Source organism: Lepisosteus platostomus, chromosome 12 (genome assembly GCF_059453375.1).
Source record: "Lepisosteus platostomus isolate fLepPlt1 chromosome 12, fLepPlt1.hap1, whole genome shotgun sequence".
Lineage (NCBI taxonomy): Eukaryota > Metazoa > Chordata > Actinopteri > Semionotiformes > Lepisosteidae > Lepisosteus > Lepisosteus platostomus.
Window position 1 is genome coordinate 45,177,726 of NC_142622.1, and position 23,123 is coordinate 45,200,848.

At 37.6% G+C, this 23,123-nt stretch overlaps 2 protein-coding genes across 12 annotated transcripts in view; both read right to left on the bottom strand.

Moving 5' to 3' along the window:
* Nucleotides 1-8,190, bottom strand: part of grb10b (growth factor receptor-bound protein 10b) — an 88,766-nt gene extending 80,576 nt beyond the window's left edge. Inside the window, exon 1 of one of the 2 annotated variants that reach the window (XM_088602257.1) lies at nt 8,104-8,190. The gene's annotated coding sequence lies outside the window, so the exon portion shown is untranslated. Of the gene's footprint in view, nt 1-7,519; nt 7,733-8,103 lie in introns of those variants that run through there. The other variant, XM_088602256.1, reaches the window with a different exon arrangement.
* A 7,732-nt stretch (nt 8,191-15,922) lies between these two features.
* cobl (cordon-bleu WH2 repeat protein) overlaps nt 15,923-23,123 on the bottom strand; it is an 87,027-nt gene continuing 79,826 nt past the window's right edge. For 9 of the 10 annotated variants that reach the window (XM_088602266.1, XM_088602264.1, XM_088602259.1 and 6 more), the window contains 3 exons: nt 21,783-21,902; nt 20,392-20,637; nt 15,923-18,860 (listed from right to left, as the gene is read on the bottom strand). In XM_088602266.1, coding sequence (XP_088458392.1) covers nt 18,783-18,860; nt 20,392-20,637; nt 21,783-21,902 — 444 coding nt within the window. In that variant the 3' untranslated portion in view covers nt 15,923-18,782. Of the gene's footprint in view, nt 18,861-20,391; nt 20,836-21,782; nt 21,903-23,123 lie in introns of those variants that run through there. The other variant, XM_088602268.1, reaches the window with a different exon arrangement.

Below are 23,123 nucleotides of genomic sequence, written 5' to 3' on the forward strand. Positions count from 1 at the left end.
CTCTTCAAAACTGAAAGGCCTTAAATATCACTGTACACTGAACAGATAAAACAAAGTAACAATTTTAGATTTCTAAAATGGCACAACTCACAGAAACACACTAATCGCTTAAACATACTCTAGAGCTTCATTGTAATCTGCTGACAAAAACTATATAGCACTAATGCCCAATATATTTTTATATATGGAACTGCATACAGTATTAGATTAAATAAAAATGTAAATAAGTGTAAATGCATTTGTACTTAACTGGTTCTATTAAAATGCTACTACCACTAATTTGTCTATTTTTCAATTTAAAATGTCACCTACGATTTTCCATAAAGTATTGACCAAAATGGACAACATGCTCATATCAGCAGTACTACACTACCAGCTTCCCAATTTCAATTTCTACCTTGAAGCCTTTAATTTATTTTTAATTAATTTCTGTTTATTTCTTGTTTGCAACTAAGACTTGAATTAGTTGGAGCATAATCCATTCCATGACAGTGATACTAGAGTTTCAACAGTCATATACATCCTAAAAATAATTTAGCTCAAAACATGCAATTTAATACTGTACTATTAAATGAAGTTCGATGACCAACGTCTAAAGGAGTAACTCCACCAGAGGCTTTGGGAAAATCAAGTCATTACATTATTTCTTGTCTGTTTTACTATCTTGGGCCTATTCTTGAGAACTTGCACAGTATTTGTACAAAACAATCCATGGAAATCTTGTCCAAAGCACCAATTACATTAAACCCTCCAAAATAAAGTTCTATATTTTCAGGAAAGCAGAATTTGAACGTGCAATACAGAGATTACAAGAAGCAGAACAGGTTAAGATATGGGACCAGTAGAAAATGGATGGTAAACAGTTTATAGATATTCTGCCTGAAACAGAACAGATTCTACCATCAAGTAAACCAACAGTAAGTTAGGAACCAGCTGCCCAAATGATTTAATAAACCAATTTATAGATGGGGATTATTAGGATTGGCAAGGGCCAATGGGAAATTTAGCCAGGACGCCAGGGTTACACCCCTACTCTTTTTGAGAAACGCCCTGGGATTTTTAATGACCACAGAGAGTCAGGACCTCGGTTTTACGCCTCATCCGAAGGACGGCGCCTGTTTACAGTATAGAGTCCCCGTCCCTACACTGGGGCATTAGGACCCACATGGACCACGGGGTGAGCGCCCCCTGCTGGTCCCACTAACACCTCTTCCAGCAGCAACCTGGAAGAGTTTTTCCCAGGAGGTCTCGCATCCAGGTACTGACCAGGCTCACACCTGCTGGGCTTCAGTGGGTTGCCAGTTGTGAATGCTTCGCATTGAAGTGTGTACAAATCCCTTTGATGAAGTGTAAGTGACCCATTTAACTTGAACCACACACTATTATAGACACAGTAATATAAAAATTAACATAATCTTCTAAAATTACCCACAAGAGGGTAATTTAATAATTTAGCTCACCACTGGCATCTGAAGCAGCGGAACAGCAGAGCCCAACTAAACTGAATACACAGACCATGTGCAAACTTACACACATTGCTCTATAGCTACGAAGCTCACAGTAAAAAACTAGCTCCTGTACTCCACTACCAGGAACATATTGCTTCATCTTTGTTTTATTCAAACATATTTGTATTCATGATAACATGACTATTTCAAGTGGTGCTTTCCAAGAAATACTGATTGTAGAGCTATGCATTTGCCAAACTGAACTTTCAATGACTCTCCCCCACAAAAGAGATTTAAAAATACTGCATCACAGTGTTAAAAATCAGTTATCTTAAAACAAAGATTTCTGAAAACACTGTAGCTTACATCTGCTAAAAAACTGCAGAAGAAAAAGAAATATCCTTACACAGAGACATTAAGTATTTTTAAACATTAAATCACTAGGACTCCACTGAAGATGGCTCATCTGTTTCTCAGAGGTTAAATAAAAAGGTAAGAAAGGATTCGAACTCAGCTATGAACAGGCTGACAGAAAACAAAATGGAAAGAATTTGGAAAAAACTAATTGTCACCAATTAAACATGTGATTTGGTAAATTCAAGAATTTGGGACCAGAATAAACAGATCTTCAGTGCTTAAGGACCAGAGGTCTCTTAACTGATCAGTACAAAAACTCTCAAGTCATAGCAGGTACATATTATACACCACCTAATGCAGGCATTGGCACAAGTAGCTTACTGTATGTTGAGATCAGAAAAGTACATAGCAAAGCTAATGTTATACTGCTGGGGATTTTACTTTCACCACAAATTGTGTGGAATATAAAAGCTTATAATGATATGGCTGAAATAGTTAATGATTTGTTCTTAATGCAGTCTGTAAAAGCACAAACTATGAAAGTCTTATTGACCAAATCTTTTTAAACAACCAGAAAATAAATTTAGAGAATAGTCATGACAGAACTGCCAGGGAACTTCAAACATAACGTGCTATATGTTAATGTATACGTTCAATCTCTAAAACAGGAAGAATATTCTGCTAATACAGAAAAGCAGGCTGAAGGAATGAGGCAGAGCTTACAAGTGGGTAACTGGGAACAGATGGACAGCATCAAAACAATCCAATGTCTACCAAGTCCAGCAAAACGCGGTTTCAATGTTTTAATGAAAATACAATGGAAATAAGAACTCCAAATAACCAAGGAGGTTCAAGATTCAGACTACAGCTTCTGGTGCAACAGACAAACATTATAAGTGAACTATTATGAATGTAAAGAAAACTGCATTTTGATTTTGAAATGTAAAGTGAAATTATTTTTCACTTTACAACAGTATAAGAGGGAGCAAACAGTTGGAGAAAAGAAGGAATTACTAAGGATAGAGTAAAGAAGATAAACAAATACATCATAGGTTTTTCCAAGACAAGACAATAATGCTACAACAGGTTTTATCAGTACTGGATATTTTAACAACAAACTCTGAGGTTATACTGAAGCTAAGCTGCCAAAAAATTAGTAGACGGTCAAATTTTCCCCAATCATTCTGAAGGGAGTGAGGGATGTTATGCATAGACTCCTAGCTATCTCTCACTATAAAACTGGAGCAGTAACTACTGTTTGGAAAAATGCAGATATAATGAAAATTTATATAAAGGGAGAATTGAGCCAGGAAAAAAATTACCACTTACTCTCACTTCTGTGATGCATAATGACTGTGTTAAATAGGCTGAATACTCAGGGAGAAAAAGTGCAGTTTAACAGTCAACAGATTTAGAAAAGGAGCATCCTATCAAACCTGCAAGAATTCTTGAAACAAGCTGCAAGGGACACACTTCCCATATTTGGCATATTATTGAATTTTACATACGCTCATGCATACTCAAAAGGAATGTAAAGTAATGCACACTGATCTAGAGCTGGTTAACTAACAGGAAACTGAGTGTCATCTTAAGGGGCACAAGTTCTAACCAGGCAGACCTTAAGCAGGGATGAGCAGCAGAGACCCTGCATCAGCCCAGTGCTCTTCGCAATTTGTTGGACAGAGAAATAGAAACATCTGGGTAAATGATGGACATTGAGTAGATTGGAAGGAAGAACATTTGCACAGGTGTGGCTCAGGCATTAATAACATCTCAGCATGTTTAGGGTCTCACAAAAACGCTGGACAGGCCTGGGGTGCCTATAATTATGGCTCGTATGACTGCACGAGGAGTCCCCAGCAAATACAAAACAAAGTTACTGTCAAGGTGCAGGGGGCTGAAGCTTCTGTCACAAACGCGGCTTGGCTTGCTGAGGTTTCATGAGCAACAGTAACCAAAGGAAAGACCTCAGCAAAGGACAACAGCGAATAGAAGCACACACACCATGACTGCGATAATCATGCAACGCAGGACTGCAAGTCCACTGGAGCAAAGATCTACTGAGCAGTGTAAAGGTGCGATATGGTCAGGCAAATCATCCTTCACTAGGTTCTTAACTAATAAATGTGTGCACATGGTACCTAAAGAACTTCACAGATCCGAGCGCTTGGTTCCAACAGTGAAGAGTTTTGGTGGTTCCATCATGTTGTGGAGTGCATGTTCACTCATTCCCTTTGAAGACAAGGTTAATCCTAATAGCAACTGAATGGCACTTAGCCTTAGCGGTTAGCCAACAGTTTGACGAACATGGCACTACTGTTATCCGTACATCATGGCCTTTCCAGTCAGCACAACTGACCCCAGTGAAACATTTATGGGATATTCTGGTGCAGAGGCTTTGTCTGTTCCTCAACCAGGCTCTTGGAAGAATGGTATTCCTTCGGATGCAGGGGGACTCTTCATACAGGGTTTATGTGGTGGTTACTTTTTAATTCTTCAATGTTAAGAGAGCATAAGTGGCAAACAAAGTGGGTGAAGGTAATTGCAGAGAGATAATCGTTTTGGGAAGACATGACAATCAAATTTAACATCAGTAAGTGCAAAGTGACCAACACAAAGTGAACATACACTATACATGTCTCATGTCTGATTCAGAGCTGCTGAAAGCTACACACAAAAGGGATCTGGGCATTTATGTAGATTCTTCTATGCCATGATCAACAATGTGAAGAAACATGTCAAAAGCAGGCCAACAGAACTGAATATACTATATATAGTAGACAGCAAAAGGTTAAAACTCAGGCAAGTTACACTTAAGCATTACCAACACCTAACTTAGAAAACCATGTTCAATTTGGTAACCGTACCACAAAGAAAAATAACCCTAGAAGGAGCTCAAAGAAGAACAAGAAGAACGAGTCCTGGTCTCAGGAGACTGTCGCGTCTAGACAGGTTGAGGAAAGTAAATCTCTTCAGTCTAGAACGGATGTTTCAATCCCTACTCTTTGAGAACCCTAATGGTGTTAGTCTTGTGTCACTTGTTTTTAAAGATTGGCGACGCCTGTAAAATAGATTAATAAAGCATGTAATATTTGAAAAGAAGAGACCTCTGGCCCTTAAGTGCTAAAGAATACTTAAGATTTCAGAAGTAAATGCTTTGTACTTAAATCATGTTTAATTTATTACAATGGAACTGTTCAATTTCTTCAACAACTGGTGATTTAACAGCAACCCATAAAATCTGCTAGTTTGGGGTCTCCACGATCCCTGGTCTAGGACAAAAAAGACTGTCCTGAGATTGTATTCAAGTACATAAGATGCCAGGAGTTACACCTAGGATTCCAGTAGAGAAAGAGGACACAGGGTCAAACAGAGGAAAACAAAACTAAAAGGCATTTCATTCTGGATGGAGGAGAGGAAATGTTTCTTTACTTTGCGAGTCTTTGGAACAGGCTTCCCAGCCAGGTGGTTGAAGGCCAAACTCTGGGCACTCTTAATAAAAACAGCTGGAGGAAATTTTATTTTCACTTAGCAACTAGAACTACCCAACGAGCACAGTGGAACAAACAGCCTCCCCCAGCCTTAATGCTCTAATTGCTCGTAGGTGCTGCCAACCCGTGGAATGGGGAGACGAAAGGTGACCTACACGAGAGACTGGAATGGGGTTCTCCAGATCCCTGTTGGAGGGACCCTACAGTACATCAACCCACCGTCTACAGAAGGCACTAAAAACAAAACCATATTGTGCACATTTTTTCCTGAATCTACTAAAAGGAAAGAACATTCAGATTCTACAAATAGGCTTCTGTGCAGATTCCCGAGACGTAGGTAAGGCTTCGTGCCTGGAGTGACAGACCTAGTATGTAAAGGGAACTCTTGTAACAAACAGAACCCATTTGTCCGTCTATGTCCACACATCACCCTATACTGACTCTTTCGATACAGGTGCCATAACGCAATTCCTAAAAAGGACCAATCCAAAACAGAAGGGCCATCCAGAGGATCAGGATACAAAAATTAGCTAGATCACCACTTCACAAAGCCTATAAAGCACAAAATATCCTCTTCATGGGAAACACACATTTAAAGCCTTATTATCAGCTGCTCAAGTGTGAAATGATGACATTTGAAGTATAGCACCCTTGGTAAACCCCTTTATCTTTCAGGACTGCGTCTGAAGGGTTAAGGTATTAGCCCCAAGTTACCTCATACACTGTACAGCAGTTTCACATTTGTGGTTCTAACTGCAACTTCTTTCAAACAAACACCACTAGATAAACAATTAGGACCATTCCCAAGCCAAAAACACAATCGCTAATATTTCAATGTTTAAATCTGTTTATTTTAACTTTGTCTAGCACTGCCCAAAATAAAATCGATTGCACCTTAAGAAGTGCTGGCATATAATGCATAGTTAAATTGAAATCGTGTGAACCTTAACAATTGAGCATTTAGTAAAACCGATATTTTACTAAATACGGAAATCAATATAATTATAAAGTCTAAAAGGAACAAAATGGCAGCATTAAAGTGAATGCAGTCTGTGTAGCCTGCATTATGCACGCTTTAACTTCAGAATCCAGTTATTATCCAAGACCTCGTTGGTATTTACACAGGAGTGTAATACAGTCTTGTGTAAACTGAAACCGACAGTCTCTATGCCTTTGTCCACTTCTGCAGTGCCAGCTGCGAGATGTGTCAGAACACGCTTTGCTTTAAAAAATCTTAACGGTGGATGTTTTTCACTACATTAACATAATGCCCTCGGTGGGGATGAGGTCGATGTTGCAACTACAGTCGTGATTACCGCTGTACTACTGCAGAGTGCACGTAGAATTCTGCTGATTCAGCAACGCCAAAGTAAACATCACTTTTCGCCAAATAATACAAGTGCCTTATAGGAAATGTAAAAGCGGAATTATTTACTCCTTCGACGATACAAATTAAGTTTATTTTGTAAATGTTTCAAATACGCCTTTGAATGCGCAAAGCTACAGAACGTAGCGCAGTAACAAAACGCAATCCATGTGTTAAAAGACTTTGGCTTGCCCGTTTCAATAATGCAAAGCTCTGAAAAGCGTCTTACCCCACCCCCAAACTCAACGCTAAACGAAGATCTGCTTAAAAGTTACCGAACCACTGCAAAAATAGTGTATTTAAAGTCTTGAACCAAACTTGGTATTAAACTCGACTGGGGATTCGTTTAAACGCCACACTTATTACGTGCTATATATTGTCACACGCCGATTTTTTTTCCGCAAAGGGATTTGAAATGTGTATATAAACCCGCTTGACGCGACCATGGCTTCCAAGTCTCCAAAACAGCGCGGACACATCTTGGATTCTTTAGCTTTCTCAATTCGACGTTAACATTTGCAACCCAACTTATCCAGAAGCTCGATTTAACAACTCAGACCACTTGGTGCAAATCCTGATTTTCTGTGCCACACCGCAAAAGCGAGGACACTCCTGCTTTAAACTTAGGCTGGAAACTGTCGCGACTGACATTAATACAGTGTTGGGGGGGACAGCTGACTTCTCCCTTTACCGAGTAGCGACCGGAGCAGCTCGCACCCCAGCGCACCCACCCACCCAGCCTCGCATCTCCGGGCACTCAGCTCTTCACAAACTTTGTTCGCTACACAGCGGGGGAGTCGCTGCAGCGCACCGGAGCAACAAAAATACCACAAGCTGCTTAATCTCAAGAGACCTACCTTCAAGCCAGAGCCCTCCCAAAGAAAATAACGGCTGCGAGCCAGGGAAGGGTCGACTTTTAACGCCGCGACGCAACTTCAGCCGCAGAGCTCACCAACGCGAAGTCGCTGCTCAGCGGAGCTCTCCTCTCTCGGTCTCCCCAGCGCACAACATCCCCCGTCCAAAACGGGCAGTTTTTCACGGGCTGCAGGCTCAGCTGACTCCCCCAGCACACGCGAGAAAACCCCACCCACCTGCCCCGCAGACACCTCCCCCTCCTCCACGCACAGCCGCCGGCGAAGCGCAGGCACCACCTTCGGGGGGGACTCGGGCTGCTTAACCCGTTAACCGTGCGCCCAAAACCGTGTACCCCCACCCTCCCCCGCTGCTTCTCGCCTTCCTGTTGGTCTCCCCGGCCCTTCACTGCGATGACTCGGGATACAGAAATCTTCCTCCACCCCAGAGTGTGGAAAATAAAGTGCGTCTTTTGTGTTTTCTATTCTGTAGAAGACCTACACTTTTTTTGAAAAAAAAAATACTTCTGCCCCGGCATCTTTGCGCAGACAAGCTAAATCTATACCCCGCCTACTAAAGGGGTACACACCCGTGCTTTTAACTGCCTAGGTACCCTCCCGGCTCCTGACGAATCCATACAGCAACATGGGAAAGGATCGTGAAAGACAGGAGCTCTTTAAATGTGTACTGTTTTTTTCAGTCAGGTATTGCAACACCATCCCGGACTCCTTGCGTTGACGTAATTTATGAGCCGCTCACTCCCACACTTTCAGGGGTAGAGGGATCCACGTGATATTTATCCCTTGTATCGTCCATTTGTTGAAAAGCTAAGGAAGGTGTTTTAGAAATCATAAAACTGTTTTGTTATATTCTACTACATCGAATTGCATGGAAAAAACATGCTGTTTCTGATTGCAATAATTTGCCCCGTTACACCAAATATTTCCTCCAAAGTTAATTCACACACATATACAGTACATATACTTTGCATTTGACTCTAGAGAAGCCCTTTCGTCTAAGGCGGTTTTAAAACCTTACTTTAAACGGTTGCACCTGAAATAAGCCACTCATACAAAAATAATAAAAAGATACGGCACTGTTTATGTGTTTGCCTTAGCTGCACCCAAATGTACTCAAATATACCTCTGTTATGTACAGTAACAGCTAGAACAAGCAGCAGATTTAAAGTGCAGGTGTAAACGACTAAATAATCAAAATGTGCTAAAATCTATGAAAACCTACTGAATACTGCATATCAGTAGCATAAATGTAAAAATAATACATTTCTACATATACAATGTTCAAATCTATTCATATCATAGCCAGGAAATATGTTGAACTGCTGTAAATGCAGTCCTCTGTTATTGTAGTCTTCTGTCAGGTTCACAAAGCCTTGCAAAGTTTACACAAGTTCCTGGAAGACTTCTTGATTGCATCTGTTTATTAGTGAGAGTTACAAAACTTCAGTTACAAAAAAACATCTGGAAGACATCTCAGTTTCAGCTGTGGTGTCTATCTCCAAGATGTTCAAGCCTAATGGCAGCTTCCTCACCAGGAACAGGACATGAGAAAGTGCTGCCCAAATGTACAGTACCTTCAGAGATGGTATTTGGAAGTATAACTCCCTCCAAAGGCCAGCAAATGGGAATCTTCAAAATACTCTGGAAACTCTTCAAGACTTCCATTCGGGGCTGACCTCATGAATTCGTTGTCTGCGGTTGAGTTCCATGGTAACATGGTTCCATGGAACAAAAAGGAAAGAAATGAATTTGCCAAGCAGCAAACGTGTGAATTGGAAATGAAGTGACTGCACAGAACAGTTTTTGGACAGTCCCACCAGGAGTATGATTAGCAGAGAAAAGTGAAACCCATGTTGAGAGAGAATCATTCCCCTGTGGTGAACCAAATGGATTTTTCTTCTTAGCTTTAGGGTTGTTTGAGTCCTGGTGTTCTAGTCGACAAAGATGAATAGACAGACAGTAAACTCTACCAGCATATATTGTATGAGCCAAATACTAGTGCCTACTATTAAGCTCATGCTTGGTCATAAAATAGGGTTCCCTCAGAAAAATAAATAAATAAAGGGAGATTTTAGGACTGAGGAGGCCATTTTGCATTCTACAGTAGGTGTAGGAAAGTACCGGAAATTCAGTCTTTAATAAATCCATCCATCTATTTACTAGAATGAACACCTTTCTAGGAGTCAAGAGCAGTTAGCTTTATGTACAGGAAAAAGAATTAGAAGTCATTGAACAATTCCAATTCTGCTGCAGTGTTGTTATTGGACAAACAGCTACTTCATACACATACCTGCAATTCACTGCATTTATTTCTCACGTTAACAGGTGCTCAAGACCAAAAAGGATGTATGCAGAAATAGTGTTGCAACTATGTGATAACAAAAAAAAAAAAACAATTACCTGCAGGAATGTAAAACCCTAACAAAGCACAATTCCTCTCAATCAGCCTGGAGAAATCCGACATTTATAAACATAAGAAAATGTAAGCAGGTTAATTGAATGCAGATCATAAACGGAGATTTATAGCCAGTTATGCATTTCATCTTTGTAAACCAACAGCAAGAGCAGTTTTTTTTCCTAAAGTTGTAATCTGTAATTTTCTTCTTTTCCAATAGAGAGATTTCATTATTAAGAATTATTAACTCTACAAACTGTCATGCTTTGATCATTCATTTTTCTTTGTTTGGTCGTAGTTTTCCATGGTTTATCTTTGTGTTTCACCGTAGTTTTACTGCGGTTTTAACACACTTTAGTTTGGTTTTACCACGGTATACAGTAAAATCTGATTGGTTGAATGTGACCAATGGAATTATTTCTATAGATGTGTTTACATTTACCTTTTTGATATAGTTTTTTTTCAATTACAGTATATATGAAATTGTTTTTCCACATCTGGTCCCCTTTCATCCCTGCATGTGAGAAATGAGAAACTAGTAGGAGGAATAATGCAAAAACAACCAGAGATCTGTGTATCTGGCCAACATGGGAAGAACCAATCATGGCTCATGATTCTGCAGTGTAGAAGGTTAATTGCCTGAAACTTTTCCCAGCTGAGCAGAAAGTGGCACTGCCATATGGGCTCATATTTATAAGAAATCTTCTGCACATGGTTATAGGGTATTATATATTTTTTTGTACACACTTTATACGAGTATGATGATTTACCAGATTAGTTATAATCTCGGTACAGTATATAAACAGTACCTAAGTGTGCATTTGGCATATATATATATAGATAGATAACACATGCTGTTTACTTTCTGAAAATGAAAGTTATAGATAATATCCTGACTGACCCAAAAGACCCCTTGCATGTCATAAAAAGAAAGTCAACTTTCAGCATAATCAAAATACATTCTAAGAATATATATAATTTCATATTTGTGTGTAGTTTGATGTTCTTTTTGATCATTAGAATGAGATGCAGAGAGAGGTGGCCTTGTGAGAATGCCACCATCTTGGTTCAGATCTCAGGCCCTGTGTTGTGGCCTTGAGCCAAGATGGCCACCTGTTACTTCTGGAGAAACTGCAGAACAAGGCATACCATTTGATATGTTAATGTGTTAATTTCCTCTTTGTATACTCCCTCCTCTGATTAATTTGAGTAAAATTGTGCCTGGTGTGAGATGAATACAGTATGTGAGCTTTTTGCAACCTAACCACAAGAGAAAGGGCTAACCTTCATCAGTCCTCTCATTAGAATACAGCGTCCATCCTAATACAGACTGTAGACTGTAAATTCATGCACAGCCTGATGTGTGCCAGACAGGGCTAATTTATGTTAGCCCGTATTCATCTGAGCATGTCCAGAGATTACAGCTCACAGGAGCAAGCCTTCATAATGATTTTTCAGCCCTGCAGGTGCTCCACGGGCCCTCAGTGAGCACATTTAATGGTGGAGCTGATTGGGGTCCATCTGTAAGAAAGTTTTAAGCATGAGAAAAACCTGTTGATGACCCGGAACATCAATGGCAGTTTTATTTCTTGATATGTAATTGTTTTATTGACTTTCATAGAGAGATTTTGCTTTGTTGCATCCTTTTTTTATATTCACCACTTTGCATGTTGTTAAAATTCATGTGTGCTGTACTTTCCCTTGTAATAAAGATATGATTCTATGCATTATCTCTTTCAGCAGCATTCCCTTCACTCACCATCATTGTCAGTGAGCAATAAAATATATAGATCTCTGAAACATACAGATATATGCATAAATGTTTGGCAGTGAGGGTGTTAATTCAGTCTATAGTCTATTTTCTACAAAATATTGAGTTCATTTTAAGCGTTTTATATGTCAAAGGATATATTGAAAATTTGCTATGTTTTATGTGTTAACTAAACTCACAGTGGCATGTCTTTAGTCCTATATGGAGGATTATTTTTTAAGTTTTGAAATTGTGAAATTTCAAAACTGATACTGATACTGATATTACAAATGAAGTATGTATGGTACAAGTATGTAGACAATGCTAAACGAAAAAAATAAAATGAAAATTATAAAGGGACATTATGTGCTTGTGTGCAGTGGTGTGTGCCAACTCTTTGTCGTTCACATTGCTGCTCACCGCTATTTAAAAGGCTGAGTGCAATATCAAAGCTGGGATCAATTACTTAATTTCTCCATCAATGTCCCACTCCACCCTGTAGGCCTGAGACTGAGAAATGACAGGCTAGAGATGGCCTTTCCTGAGGAGATACTGTACAGTATGTGAGCAGAGAAGGAGGGACACAGCTAATCACAATATTGAAAGTGATCATTGTGGTGGAGATCCAGAGCAATTAAAACACCCTAATGCTTTAGTGAAAAAGATTTCTATTATTTTCATACTGACATGAACAAAACGTTTTTTCTTATTTTGTTATCATGACTGTGACAGGTACTGTATATATAATAGTCTAATGCAGAGAGCCTTCAGGCCTCAAAGAAAAATATTTATTTTTCTAAAACCTCTTTCTTTCAATTACAAGTTACTTGGCCAGTACTGGGGAAGAGTCCATTTTAATGGCTGTAGGTTGTAGCCAGTTTTCAGCAGTTTGACCAGTGATGATTCATCAGTGACAGTCAAGCCTCAATCTGTAATCAGGAAGCTACCAGGAAGTGGCCTATAACTAATGATAATGATAGCAGCACTGTCGGGAAATGTCTGTGTCACTATTTGTATCAACAGTGATGATCAATACTTTTTTTTTAAAAAAGCTGGTTTAAAGCATAAGCAAAAAATGACTTTTGAAATGTAACAGCAAAACAACATTTTAGTGCACATCCACTTGGCAGCAGGCTATGATAGCAATGAATTGCATTACAAATTTGATACTGCAATGTATCCAATTAACTCAAGATGGATCCACAAAGACAGGATTGGACATAGATGCCTGCATTAACCCCTTAAACCTGGTTTAAAAACTTGCACAAAAATGAATCTCTTGACAAAAAACAGAAAAGGGATTAAATAAGTGTTGACTGTGCCAGGAAACTTTAAATAAATGAATACTGCGTTGGCTAATGAGAAATATAAATAATACTGATCAAGAAAATGACTGTGTGTATATATAGCCAATTTAACCTCCTTCATGTGGTATAACTCAAACCTACGTTCAGCGATAAAATGTCTGCATTCAGTTTACTGCTCTCTGTAACAGATTTAATGCCATAAGAAACCTTCACCTAGCAAGAATGTGCTGGCAGTCCACAGAAAGAATTCCAAGTGTGGTAGACCATCTAATTTTGAAAAGGTGCAGTAGGATCCAAAGTAATCTTGAAGTGATGGCATGCCTCCAGCCTGACAAGCTTTGGAAAATAAAAGTTGTATTTGTGGCTGTCCGAAACATATGTCGGAAACTTCTTATTGAAGAATACTGCAATGTGAATGAGAAAATTTCTTCTTCAAAAATCTTCTTGGCTTTGTGCAGGTTGGCCAGGCTGTTAAAAGGAAGCCAGACCCTGAAGTCTGAAGACATTGCAGAACGTTTAGCATATTAAATATCTTGAGTGCTTTAAGGAGTTGCAAGACAGATATCATATGCACACAGCATTAAGAGTTTCTTTGATCAAAAGGATTGAGACGTTTGCTCAAAAGAAAAAAAAAGCACTTTACAAAAATAATAAAAACATTTTCTGAACAAAAATAGTACTGCTTGAATTAAACATGAAATTCAAATGATTTTTAGAATATACTGTAAATACCATCAAACAGAATCTCATAAATAACCTCAGTTAATTGTGCATTTTACCATTTATTTAGGAACAAGAAAATGAGTCTGTTTTCCCTTTGCAGTCATGTTTTCCCAAAAATGGATGGTTTCAGTTGGCTCTCTACCAAACACCTACTGTAATTCCATAATTAAGATCGGAAAGCCCTTGGAGAAGCAGAATTTCCAACAAGCAGAAGGCTTGTGGGTCAACCGCAGAGGACAATGACACCAGATGAAGAATGGCTCCTTTGGTACAGTAAAAACAGCAACTGCAGCTCACCAAACCAATGGCAGATGTACCAGTACCAAGTACTGGATGTAACCACTGGCAAAACCACATTAAACACCCAGATCAACTCAACTAACTTGAAAAGAGTGACAAACACTTCAAAAATGCTCAGCTTAATGTCATACTAATATAACAACCAAAAGACAACAAAAAATGCATAGCACACATCACTTTCAGCAACTTTACTAAAACCATTTTCCAAACATAATTAGCATTTGCACCTTAAAAGTAATCAAATTAAAACAGTTTACAAAAGTCTTGCACTGTTGACCTGCAACCAATTTGTAAATCAGCTTCCATACAGCTTTAAGTTTCCACTGTTTGAACAATCAAGACAGAACCCAAGAAGATATTGCCAGATTAATGCCTGAATCATGTGACATTGTAGTACATACAGTATACAGTAGTATAAGAAATTTGTAGTACTGCAAATATCTCTCTCTGTGTAAAACATCTTGCTAGAGTGCCGGTCTATCTATACATAATGAAAGGGCCTTCACTATACAAGAATTCATAACAATATGAACAGATTAAACATTTTAAAGCAGTCTGGTATTTCAGAGAATCTTCTACAATTTCTACTGAGCTTTATATTGGTGTGTTACAGTATATTTATTTATAGTGGCTGTATATTGATTTATTATTTATTTTTACAGTTGCATTTTACTGTAATGGACAGAATGCAAACATGTTGCTGCTTAATTTTAAAAGCTAAACTTTTAAAATTTAAAAAGCTAAACTGACAGCAGTTCTAGTAACATCATACTCATTTCATACAAAATAATACAGTAATAATCAGCAACTTGAATCAAAAATCAGAAAGAAACAAGGAGGTAAAATCTAGGACAATTTATAGTGAAGTTCGGTAAATACATGCTATCTGGATACTTTTTCACAAAAACAAAATTACATATCTTTATACAAACTTGTGAAGAATTTTGATATTGTTTATTATGTTCTGTATTGAGGATCATGTACTGTACTCTAACTGTTGAGCTCAACTAGTCTAGTTGAGCTTTGGTGCTTTAACTTAAGCCACTCACCACCTCCTGCTACCCAAGGAAACAGCTGTGTACTATGCAAACAGAAACCAACCATCTGGAATGCCAAGACTAATTGGCTTTCTACATTCATTCTGCTAAGAACGTGCAAACAACAGGCAGCACGATGCAGTGTACTCTGGACCAGAATGAAACACCCCTGGGCTCAGTAAACATTGCCTGTCACCACACTGGAAGGGAGAGCTTGACGTATTTTTCCCAAGAGAAATGTCTTATGAGAGTTGATCTGTAGGCAGCAGGACTAAATCAATCTCACTTGACACAATCCGATGCTTTCCTGTAGGGCTCAGCACAAGAACGATGTTAAAAGACCTGTTGTTACACCCCCTACAGCTAGACGGCGATCCTACTCTGTCCTGTTCCTAGTTTCCCTGTGCTTTTCTTGTCCTTCCGGTGTGTCTTTGTGTGGGGCTATATATTTCCAGGTCAACCTTTCCTCCCGGCTCAGCATTGAGGGTTCGGATGTCTGGAGACCCGCCATGCACCAGTTCGTCTCCTCCACGGCCCAAGGGCATACCTGTAGGTTTCTACCTGACATCGTCTGACCTCCTGAGCCCGGGCTAACCTCCGCGTTGCCCATTTTGCCACTACGCATAGGGTCTTTATTGCTCTCCTGGCCATTCCACGGCATGTCTTTCCGACATCCGTGACACCTGTTGCTTACAGGGGAAGATATAAAAGGATTTGCTAGATCCCAGTAGGTCCATTAGTTATGTCCAAGTCATGAACATACATTCAGGATGTGAAGAAAAACCTGACCAAGACATAAAGGTGTTCTTTGTTGTTGTACCAGTATTGGGCTTAACAGTTTTCAATTGGTTGATTTTTAGCCACACATACAATTGATTGTAAAGAAACTCTTTCAGTTTATTCTTAGTTTTGCATGTACAGTAATGACACTTGAAATTATATATTGAAACTAATACAAATGCAGCAGAAGACATTTGATTTATATAATAAAGAAAGCTGATATTGTAATTCAATAAACTTTTAATCTGTGGCACTGATAACATTTACAGTATATGTAGCTACACAGCAACTCTTGGCTTAATGTTCAAATATACATAAATAATGATCCTTTTGAAGCTACTGTAGCTTGTAGGAAAAACTAAATTAAAAGCATTTGTATGATATAAAAGACAAGCAAGATTATTACATTATCATATAATTTAACACAAGTAGAGTGGTTTACAAAGCATATTGCTCCATAGCAAAATTTGCTCTCTATTCTGTGGAAGTCATGTGAAAAGTTTAAAGATAACAAGAGGCAGAAAAAGCAGGGACAAGAGAATTATTGTAAAGATTTTGATCAGCTAAATTTTCTTTCAGAATTTTCACTGTTTTTATTTAAATATGTAATAAATAGAGCATATTTTGCACTAAGCAACATCCTTAAAATTGTTTCTACTATCAGTTACATTTTGTAATACCTACTGAACATGTTCTGTACAGTACATCAGTGCTCTTAATGCAAGCATAATTTCAACTAACTTACACAACACACTTCTTTCTTTCCTAACATGGGTAATTGCACATGAACAAATACTGAACTCTAACTGTTTTTACAAATTTCTATACAACATTTACCTGCATATTAAAGGAAAATTAAGAACAAACAATCCAAAGACACATTCCTAACCAAAGGGTTTTTCATTTAGCCTTTAGTTTTTACCAATAAACAGTTAATATTCTTACTGTAAAGTAATAGACGTCAACTGAAAACACAATTCTTTCATTTCGAGAATGATTGTTAAATGTATTGTATTATACAAAATATCATTATAAAGGCCAATACATGTTATTAACAAGTATAAAATCATCTAACACTGTAATAGTGAATTTAAGTCATCTCAGTCAAGATATTGTTTGGGGAGTCACTTTTACAGAAAAAAACAACAAATGTTAAAGAGCAAAACTAATGAAAAGGTTTCACTAGGCTAACATGTACAGATATGTTGAAATTACAACATCATCTGATCAATACATTTTATTAAAAGTGTGTATCACAATTTCAATCAATATAGAGTGTGATCTGTAATTCTATTTCTTACAAAATCACCCAGATTAATTGGATGTGTAAAATACACTGTAGACAGTATTAGAATCTAAACGGTTTTTCTAAACTGCAATTTACTGTATGTTATTTTCAACACCTGTTATGCCAAGGGACATTTATTTGTCTTTTATGTAAAAATACATCATGTACAATGAAAAGGCAGCAGCATTTTATAATATTTAAATAGAGAAATATGGTGCATTGGAAGTAAATTTATGTTTATATATTATGTTACATTGATAAATTATCATATAATGTTAAGACACTTTGTTTATCATACTTTTTCCTGACTTAATTGATTAGTTTATAACGTAAATTTCACATGAACAGAAAGGGCCATTATAGCAGTATTTCACTGAATATATTCAAGACATCTAAGCTTCAAAGCATGGAACTACATGCTTTATCAAGATAAATTGCTGACATAGTTTAGATAGACATTTTTAGATTTTATCATAAATTGTCTTACGGAAAATACAATCCCACTATTCTTGCTATATACTCAAATTTGTAAAAAATTAGAAAAAAGTATTGTTTCAGTAAAGGCTCCAAACATCAAACTATACATTCTCGCTTTACATAACAATGAATGCATGCCTTTAAAAGAAACACAATTGTTTTTTTAAGAATTTCAAATCAAAATCAAATTTAAATGAAAATCAAATTCAGATCGACAAAAATGATTTCAGTCATTTCTTATTACTCTATACAAAGAATGGGGTTGATACATGATGTCAGTTCAATTTTGACTCCGATTTTGTGGGTTGTTTTACTTCAAGATGATACAAACAATGGAAACTCATACAGAGGCTAATAATGATCAAACGTGAAACTTGAAGTCTTCTATAAAATGCGATAAATTAAAACATATAACCTTCATACCTAAAAATGTAGGCAACCAATTCTGTAGCATCAGAATTCTAAGAAACTCTATAGTCAGATTTTCTAAAAACAGGTTTACATGTTTATCCAACATCACATGTCATATTATACAGTACATTGGTAAGAGTTTAGTTCAATGCAGGGGGTTTGTCACCTCCACAGATGTCCACATCATGAGTAATGGCAGCACTTGGTCTGATCAGTACAAAACTTAACAGGATTTAAGAAGTCTCTTGTGTTCTATAGACATGTCTTGAACCATATCAGGCACTACAGAAAATAAATTACAGTTCTGATGAGCTTTTAGCCTACTTAAAATGCATGAAGAAGTCCTATACTTCATATTATTAGAAGATTCTTTATCCCATTGTCAATACATGGTACTAAATACATGAAAACTCATCTTCACATTTTAAACAATTTTGTCCCATTTTCACATGTTTTGTGGGGGGAAGGGCATATTGCGAATTCCCTTTAAAGTAGTATGTAAAGTCTCTAAACAGAAGCTACAGAAATAAAGTGGTATATCTGAGGACTGAACAGAATCTTCACATTCATTTTCGATTCATCTGTTTTTAGGGATAAGTAGCAGCAACAATTGTTGGCACACGATCTAAACAAGACTCATCTGACCAACTAACATAAGTTACCGGTAAATAAAATCAAAACATGAATGTAAGTGGAAAATCACATTTGGCATGCAGTGTTATCAAAGATGGCTGCTGACAGACTCTAGACACTGAAATGAAGATGGCTCAAGAAAAACCTCTAGTCCTTGTGAACCAATTGAGCCTGTACTTTTCCTAGTCTTGCATTCACAAGTACAGTTTTTGAAGGAACAGGGACCTGAAACATAAAATACAGAAAAGCAACATTAATAACAACTATCTCTGTAAGTCAGTAAATACTATACATATTAACAGATAAAGGCTTCGATCTGTGCAGAAAACAAAATTTTACAGTGTGTATTAGTGCAGCATTTTTACTTTACCAAACAGGATGATATGACACTGTATGTTCGCTGTGCTATTTAAGTGGCATTCATTTAAAATTATAAAAAGATTTTTGGGTCAAATTAGCACTGCAAATTTAATCAGGGTGTGTGGGCGTTTATTAATTAGGAGCTATACTATGAAACTACTGTATGTTCACCAGTTTCACTTGACAGTGATTCATCATAGTTTCTTTCTGTAAAGTATACAGTTTTAAGTTGAAATATTTCTTGAATGATGTAGTATATTTCATAAAGATTTTATTGCCCAGCTACTACAGACAGATAGCAGATAACAGATGGATTTCTGGAATCAGGATGAAAGTCAATCAAAATGGAAAACAACACTAAAACATATTGAACTATTCATTTTGTCTGTTTCTTGGTACAAACTATTCTTATTGTGCCATTGTAGCTCGTATACTGTAATTTATCAAATAAAACCTAATGTTAATTGAGAGAAAGCATATAAAACTAACAAGCTGCTGAGCGCACAAGTACAGGGTGTACCAAGTATAGGAAAAGGTGCACTTATTATAGCCACCCTGAAACAGTCACGTCTGGATTGCATCAGGCAGTCAATGAGAAACAAGCAGCTGTGTTATGAGGGATAAAATAATAATCTTCCATTACTGAGCCAAGTCCTTACATGCCTTCAAAAGCTGAACCACTGAATTATATATAAAATGGATGATCTTTCTGAGATACAGCTAAAAAGAATCATTGCACATAGTAGTAATTCCCTCAAATGCATTATACTGTATATCAAGTGAAAACACAGCAGAGTTGGTGTTTGCGGATTTTTATCATGAAAAATACTGTATCTACGACACATAATACACATAATACACATAAAATCCAGGCCTTCTATCACACAATGCTAGTAGAGTATTGCTATTATCAACTAAGTTCTCATTATTAGTGTTGCTTGCCCTTCATTTTTTTTAAATTATTCAATTTTCAATTGCCCATATCCTATAATTGCCCATAACCCTAAACGGGTTAGAGATCAGTGGATCTGCCAAACCAGCACATCAATATCAAATCCAACTGTTTTTCTACCTCTAGCAATGTCTGCCCCACTCACCTGTGTCGTCAGGGCCATTGTCATTCTGAAAAACAACTTTATTACAATTCGCCTTCCTGACCCTGTGATATAACTCTGTAGAATAGACTCTATTTTGATACAGTATAAGATTTAATAAGTTGAATTATCTCTGCAGCGTACATGGTCTTAACTCTGAAGCTCCAGCTGTATTCACGCCCACTACATGTGTTTTCATGTGGCCTATCATCTTCATCTTAAACCATATTTGGTATTTGTTGCCATTTTCACCTCGTGAACCCCGAGTCGGGAGGATGTGAGGCGGCACAAATGTCTCGCACCTTTTTCAGGTGTGCGGCTCCAGAGCCGCTGCGGATGGCCTCCAGCAAGGCAGCCCGCGCCTGCTCTGGGCTCCCACAAGATCTCAGAACGGAGCCGGAGGGCCTCGCTTTTAACATGTCAGCTGGAGGAGGAGGAGGAGGAGGAGGAGCGTGCGGTGGACGAAGAACGGCTTCAGCGCTGGGGCCACCGTTTCCCTCCTCGGCCTTTCGGATATTCCCGAGTTCCTCTGCAGCTGTAGATTTAGTCTGCAGATCAAGGAAATATCAATGGTGAGTCTCTGTCAAACAAACTGGAGTCTTTTCTATTTTTATTTTTTGACAATTTCTTCAGGTGAAGAAGGCTCCACGGCCGAAACGTTGTGTTCTCTTTCTTCTTTTTTTCAGCATGGAATAAACCTATTACTTGTTCCTTTGCAGCCTACGCATGCTGACGCAGCTACCCACCTGAAATAAAATAAAATACTGTTTTTGTATGAGACTTGAATGACAATTATGGGAAAATTAGAGATCTGATTACCTCATTACAAAATTATTAAAATCTGAAGCCTTTACATTCACAATTTTTTGTAAAGGAAATAAACTAGGAAATTAAAAGCCCTTGAGAATTATTTAGATTTTCCTTTTCCAAATCTGATATTTCTAAGCTTTAAATCTGTGGTGCTGCTCCCTCAAGAAGCCAATTGAAGCCAATTACAAGATCAAGATTCTGGAATTCAATTAATCCTGGAAACACGATCCTTATTTACTGAAAGCCACAAATTCCTTTCATTCTTTATGGTAAGTTGGGCAGAGAACGTAGCCCTTAAAATCAACATTGTTTTGGTGTACACCACATCATCTCACTAAAAAAATATACATTTTATACAAACATTTGTTTTGGCTCCAGAGCAAAAAATGCTCCACCTTCAGACTTGGCATTGAGAAGCTTTGGAAATAACATTTGGAGTAATATAATCATCTTGAAAAACTTTTAAATTTAAAGGGCTTTTTAAAGCCTCATTTCTTATTATTCACCTGCAAGCAATTTCCTTTTGCTTTTTCTAAAAGTTATTTTCTAAGGCAGAATCAAATTATTTCAAGTGAAAAAAATGGGAAAGTATCTTGTGAAAGGAAGCCCATTTTCCAGTTAGATGAACCTGGTAAAGATGACACATCATACTGAAGTTCACTGATCAGGGAAAGACAGGAGACACACTAAATGAGCTTGTAGTTTTACAGCTGCTGCAAAAAATGTACTTAATCAGATTTGAAGGATGATAGTCCTGAACATTTTTATCAGTGCGCTTCCATACATACATATTAGGAATATCAAAGTAGTATTGGTCTTGTCGAACAAAAACGGTACTAATAGATACCTCTATTTCCATATGGGTTCTTGTGAATGGTCTCACCTTTCTAAGTCTTGAAGAGTTAGTTTGAGCTCTAATTGCTGCCAAAAGTGCAGCCCGTTCATTTTCTGCCTCAACAAAGGAAGGCTTCTTCTGAGTGGTTTCCTCTGTTGTAGCCATTATCTGGGACAAAAAGGAATTAGAAAGCTATAACTAGCGAGCCACCTCTTTCACCTCATAACACACAAGAGAATTCATCGGGATCCATTAATGGGGAGTGCAGCAGAATTATTTTAAATTCTATAGGCTCCGGACTATGATGGCAGCCTACAACATACAGTAGTGCCTGGTCCAAAATGCAAGTAGCAGATCTCACTTTCGCTATCAGATCACACAGAAGTAACAACGGAGACAAACTAAAATGAAAATACAGGAGTGGGCATAATGACAGCAGGATGTGCTGACATTGGTGGCAACTAGGTGTCATACATGTTATTGATGGTATAAAAATGACTGAACCTATTTCAACAATACTAGAATAGAAGGAGCTTCTGGCCTACATAAGGCCACCTTTGGAAATGGTCAACTGCCTTCATTAAATGCAAAACAGACTGAAGTACATTAAATGGGGGTTTTATCATCTTCTCCATTAAACCACTTTACAGGTCATAGGTAGGAAATAACCACACGTTAGGTCTCATACTGTATATGAAAATACTCATGTCCTGGGAAAATGTAAAGCATCCAAGAAGTTAGAATAATCCACATGCAAATTAATTATACTGCATAACGTAGAGATGCTCAATGGAATTTTACAGCTTGATTCTCGTTGTAAAATATAACAGCCCTTTCATTAAATTTTAAAGTTAAGCTTAGTCATGAGAGTGGTCACTGAAAAGATTTATGAGCATAGATGTAGACATCTGATTAATTCTGTGATGTTCAGGGATTGCTCCTGCAGTTCACTAAGCACTTTGGAAGCCATTGTGGAGACAGCCATTTCCAATTAAATAGGCCGGGGTAGATATCATAACTTTTAAATGCACATTTTATAACAAATTAAATGTGGACACATTCTTCTAAGTCCATTAACAGCAGCTCTATGCATATTAAAATGTCTTGTGATATGTAAAAATTGGGAATTCTTACTGCAGTTAGTCTAATCTTTGATTGCACCTCTTTTTTTCCAACAACTATTATATACCAGTGTTGTAACTAATTGTGTTTAAGCAAAGAATGAAAGATAACTTCAAAGTTATTAAGCAACCTCAACTAACTGAACAGTACATAAAAGTGTGCACTGCAAATAAAGCTCAACAAAGTGATTATGTGGTCTCTGGAAGTTCTCTATCCCAGTTATGTGCATTTTGCTTTGATTGTAATCAGCAAATGACGTGTTTCAAC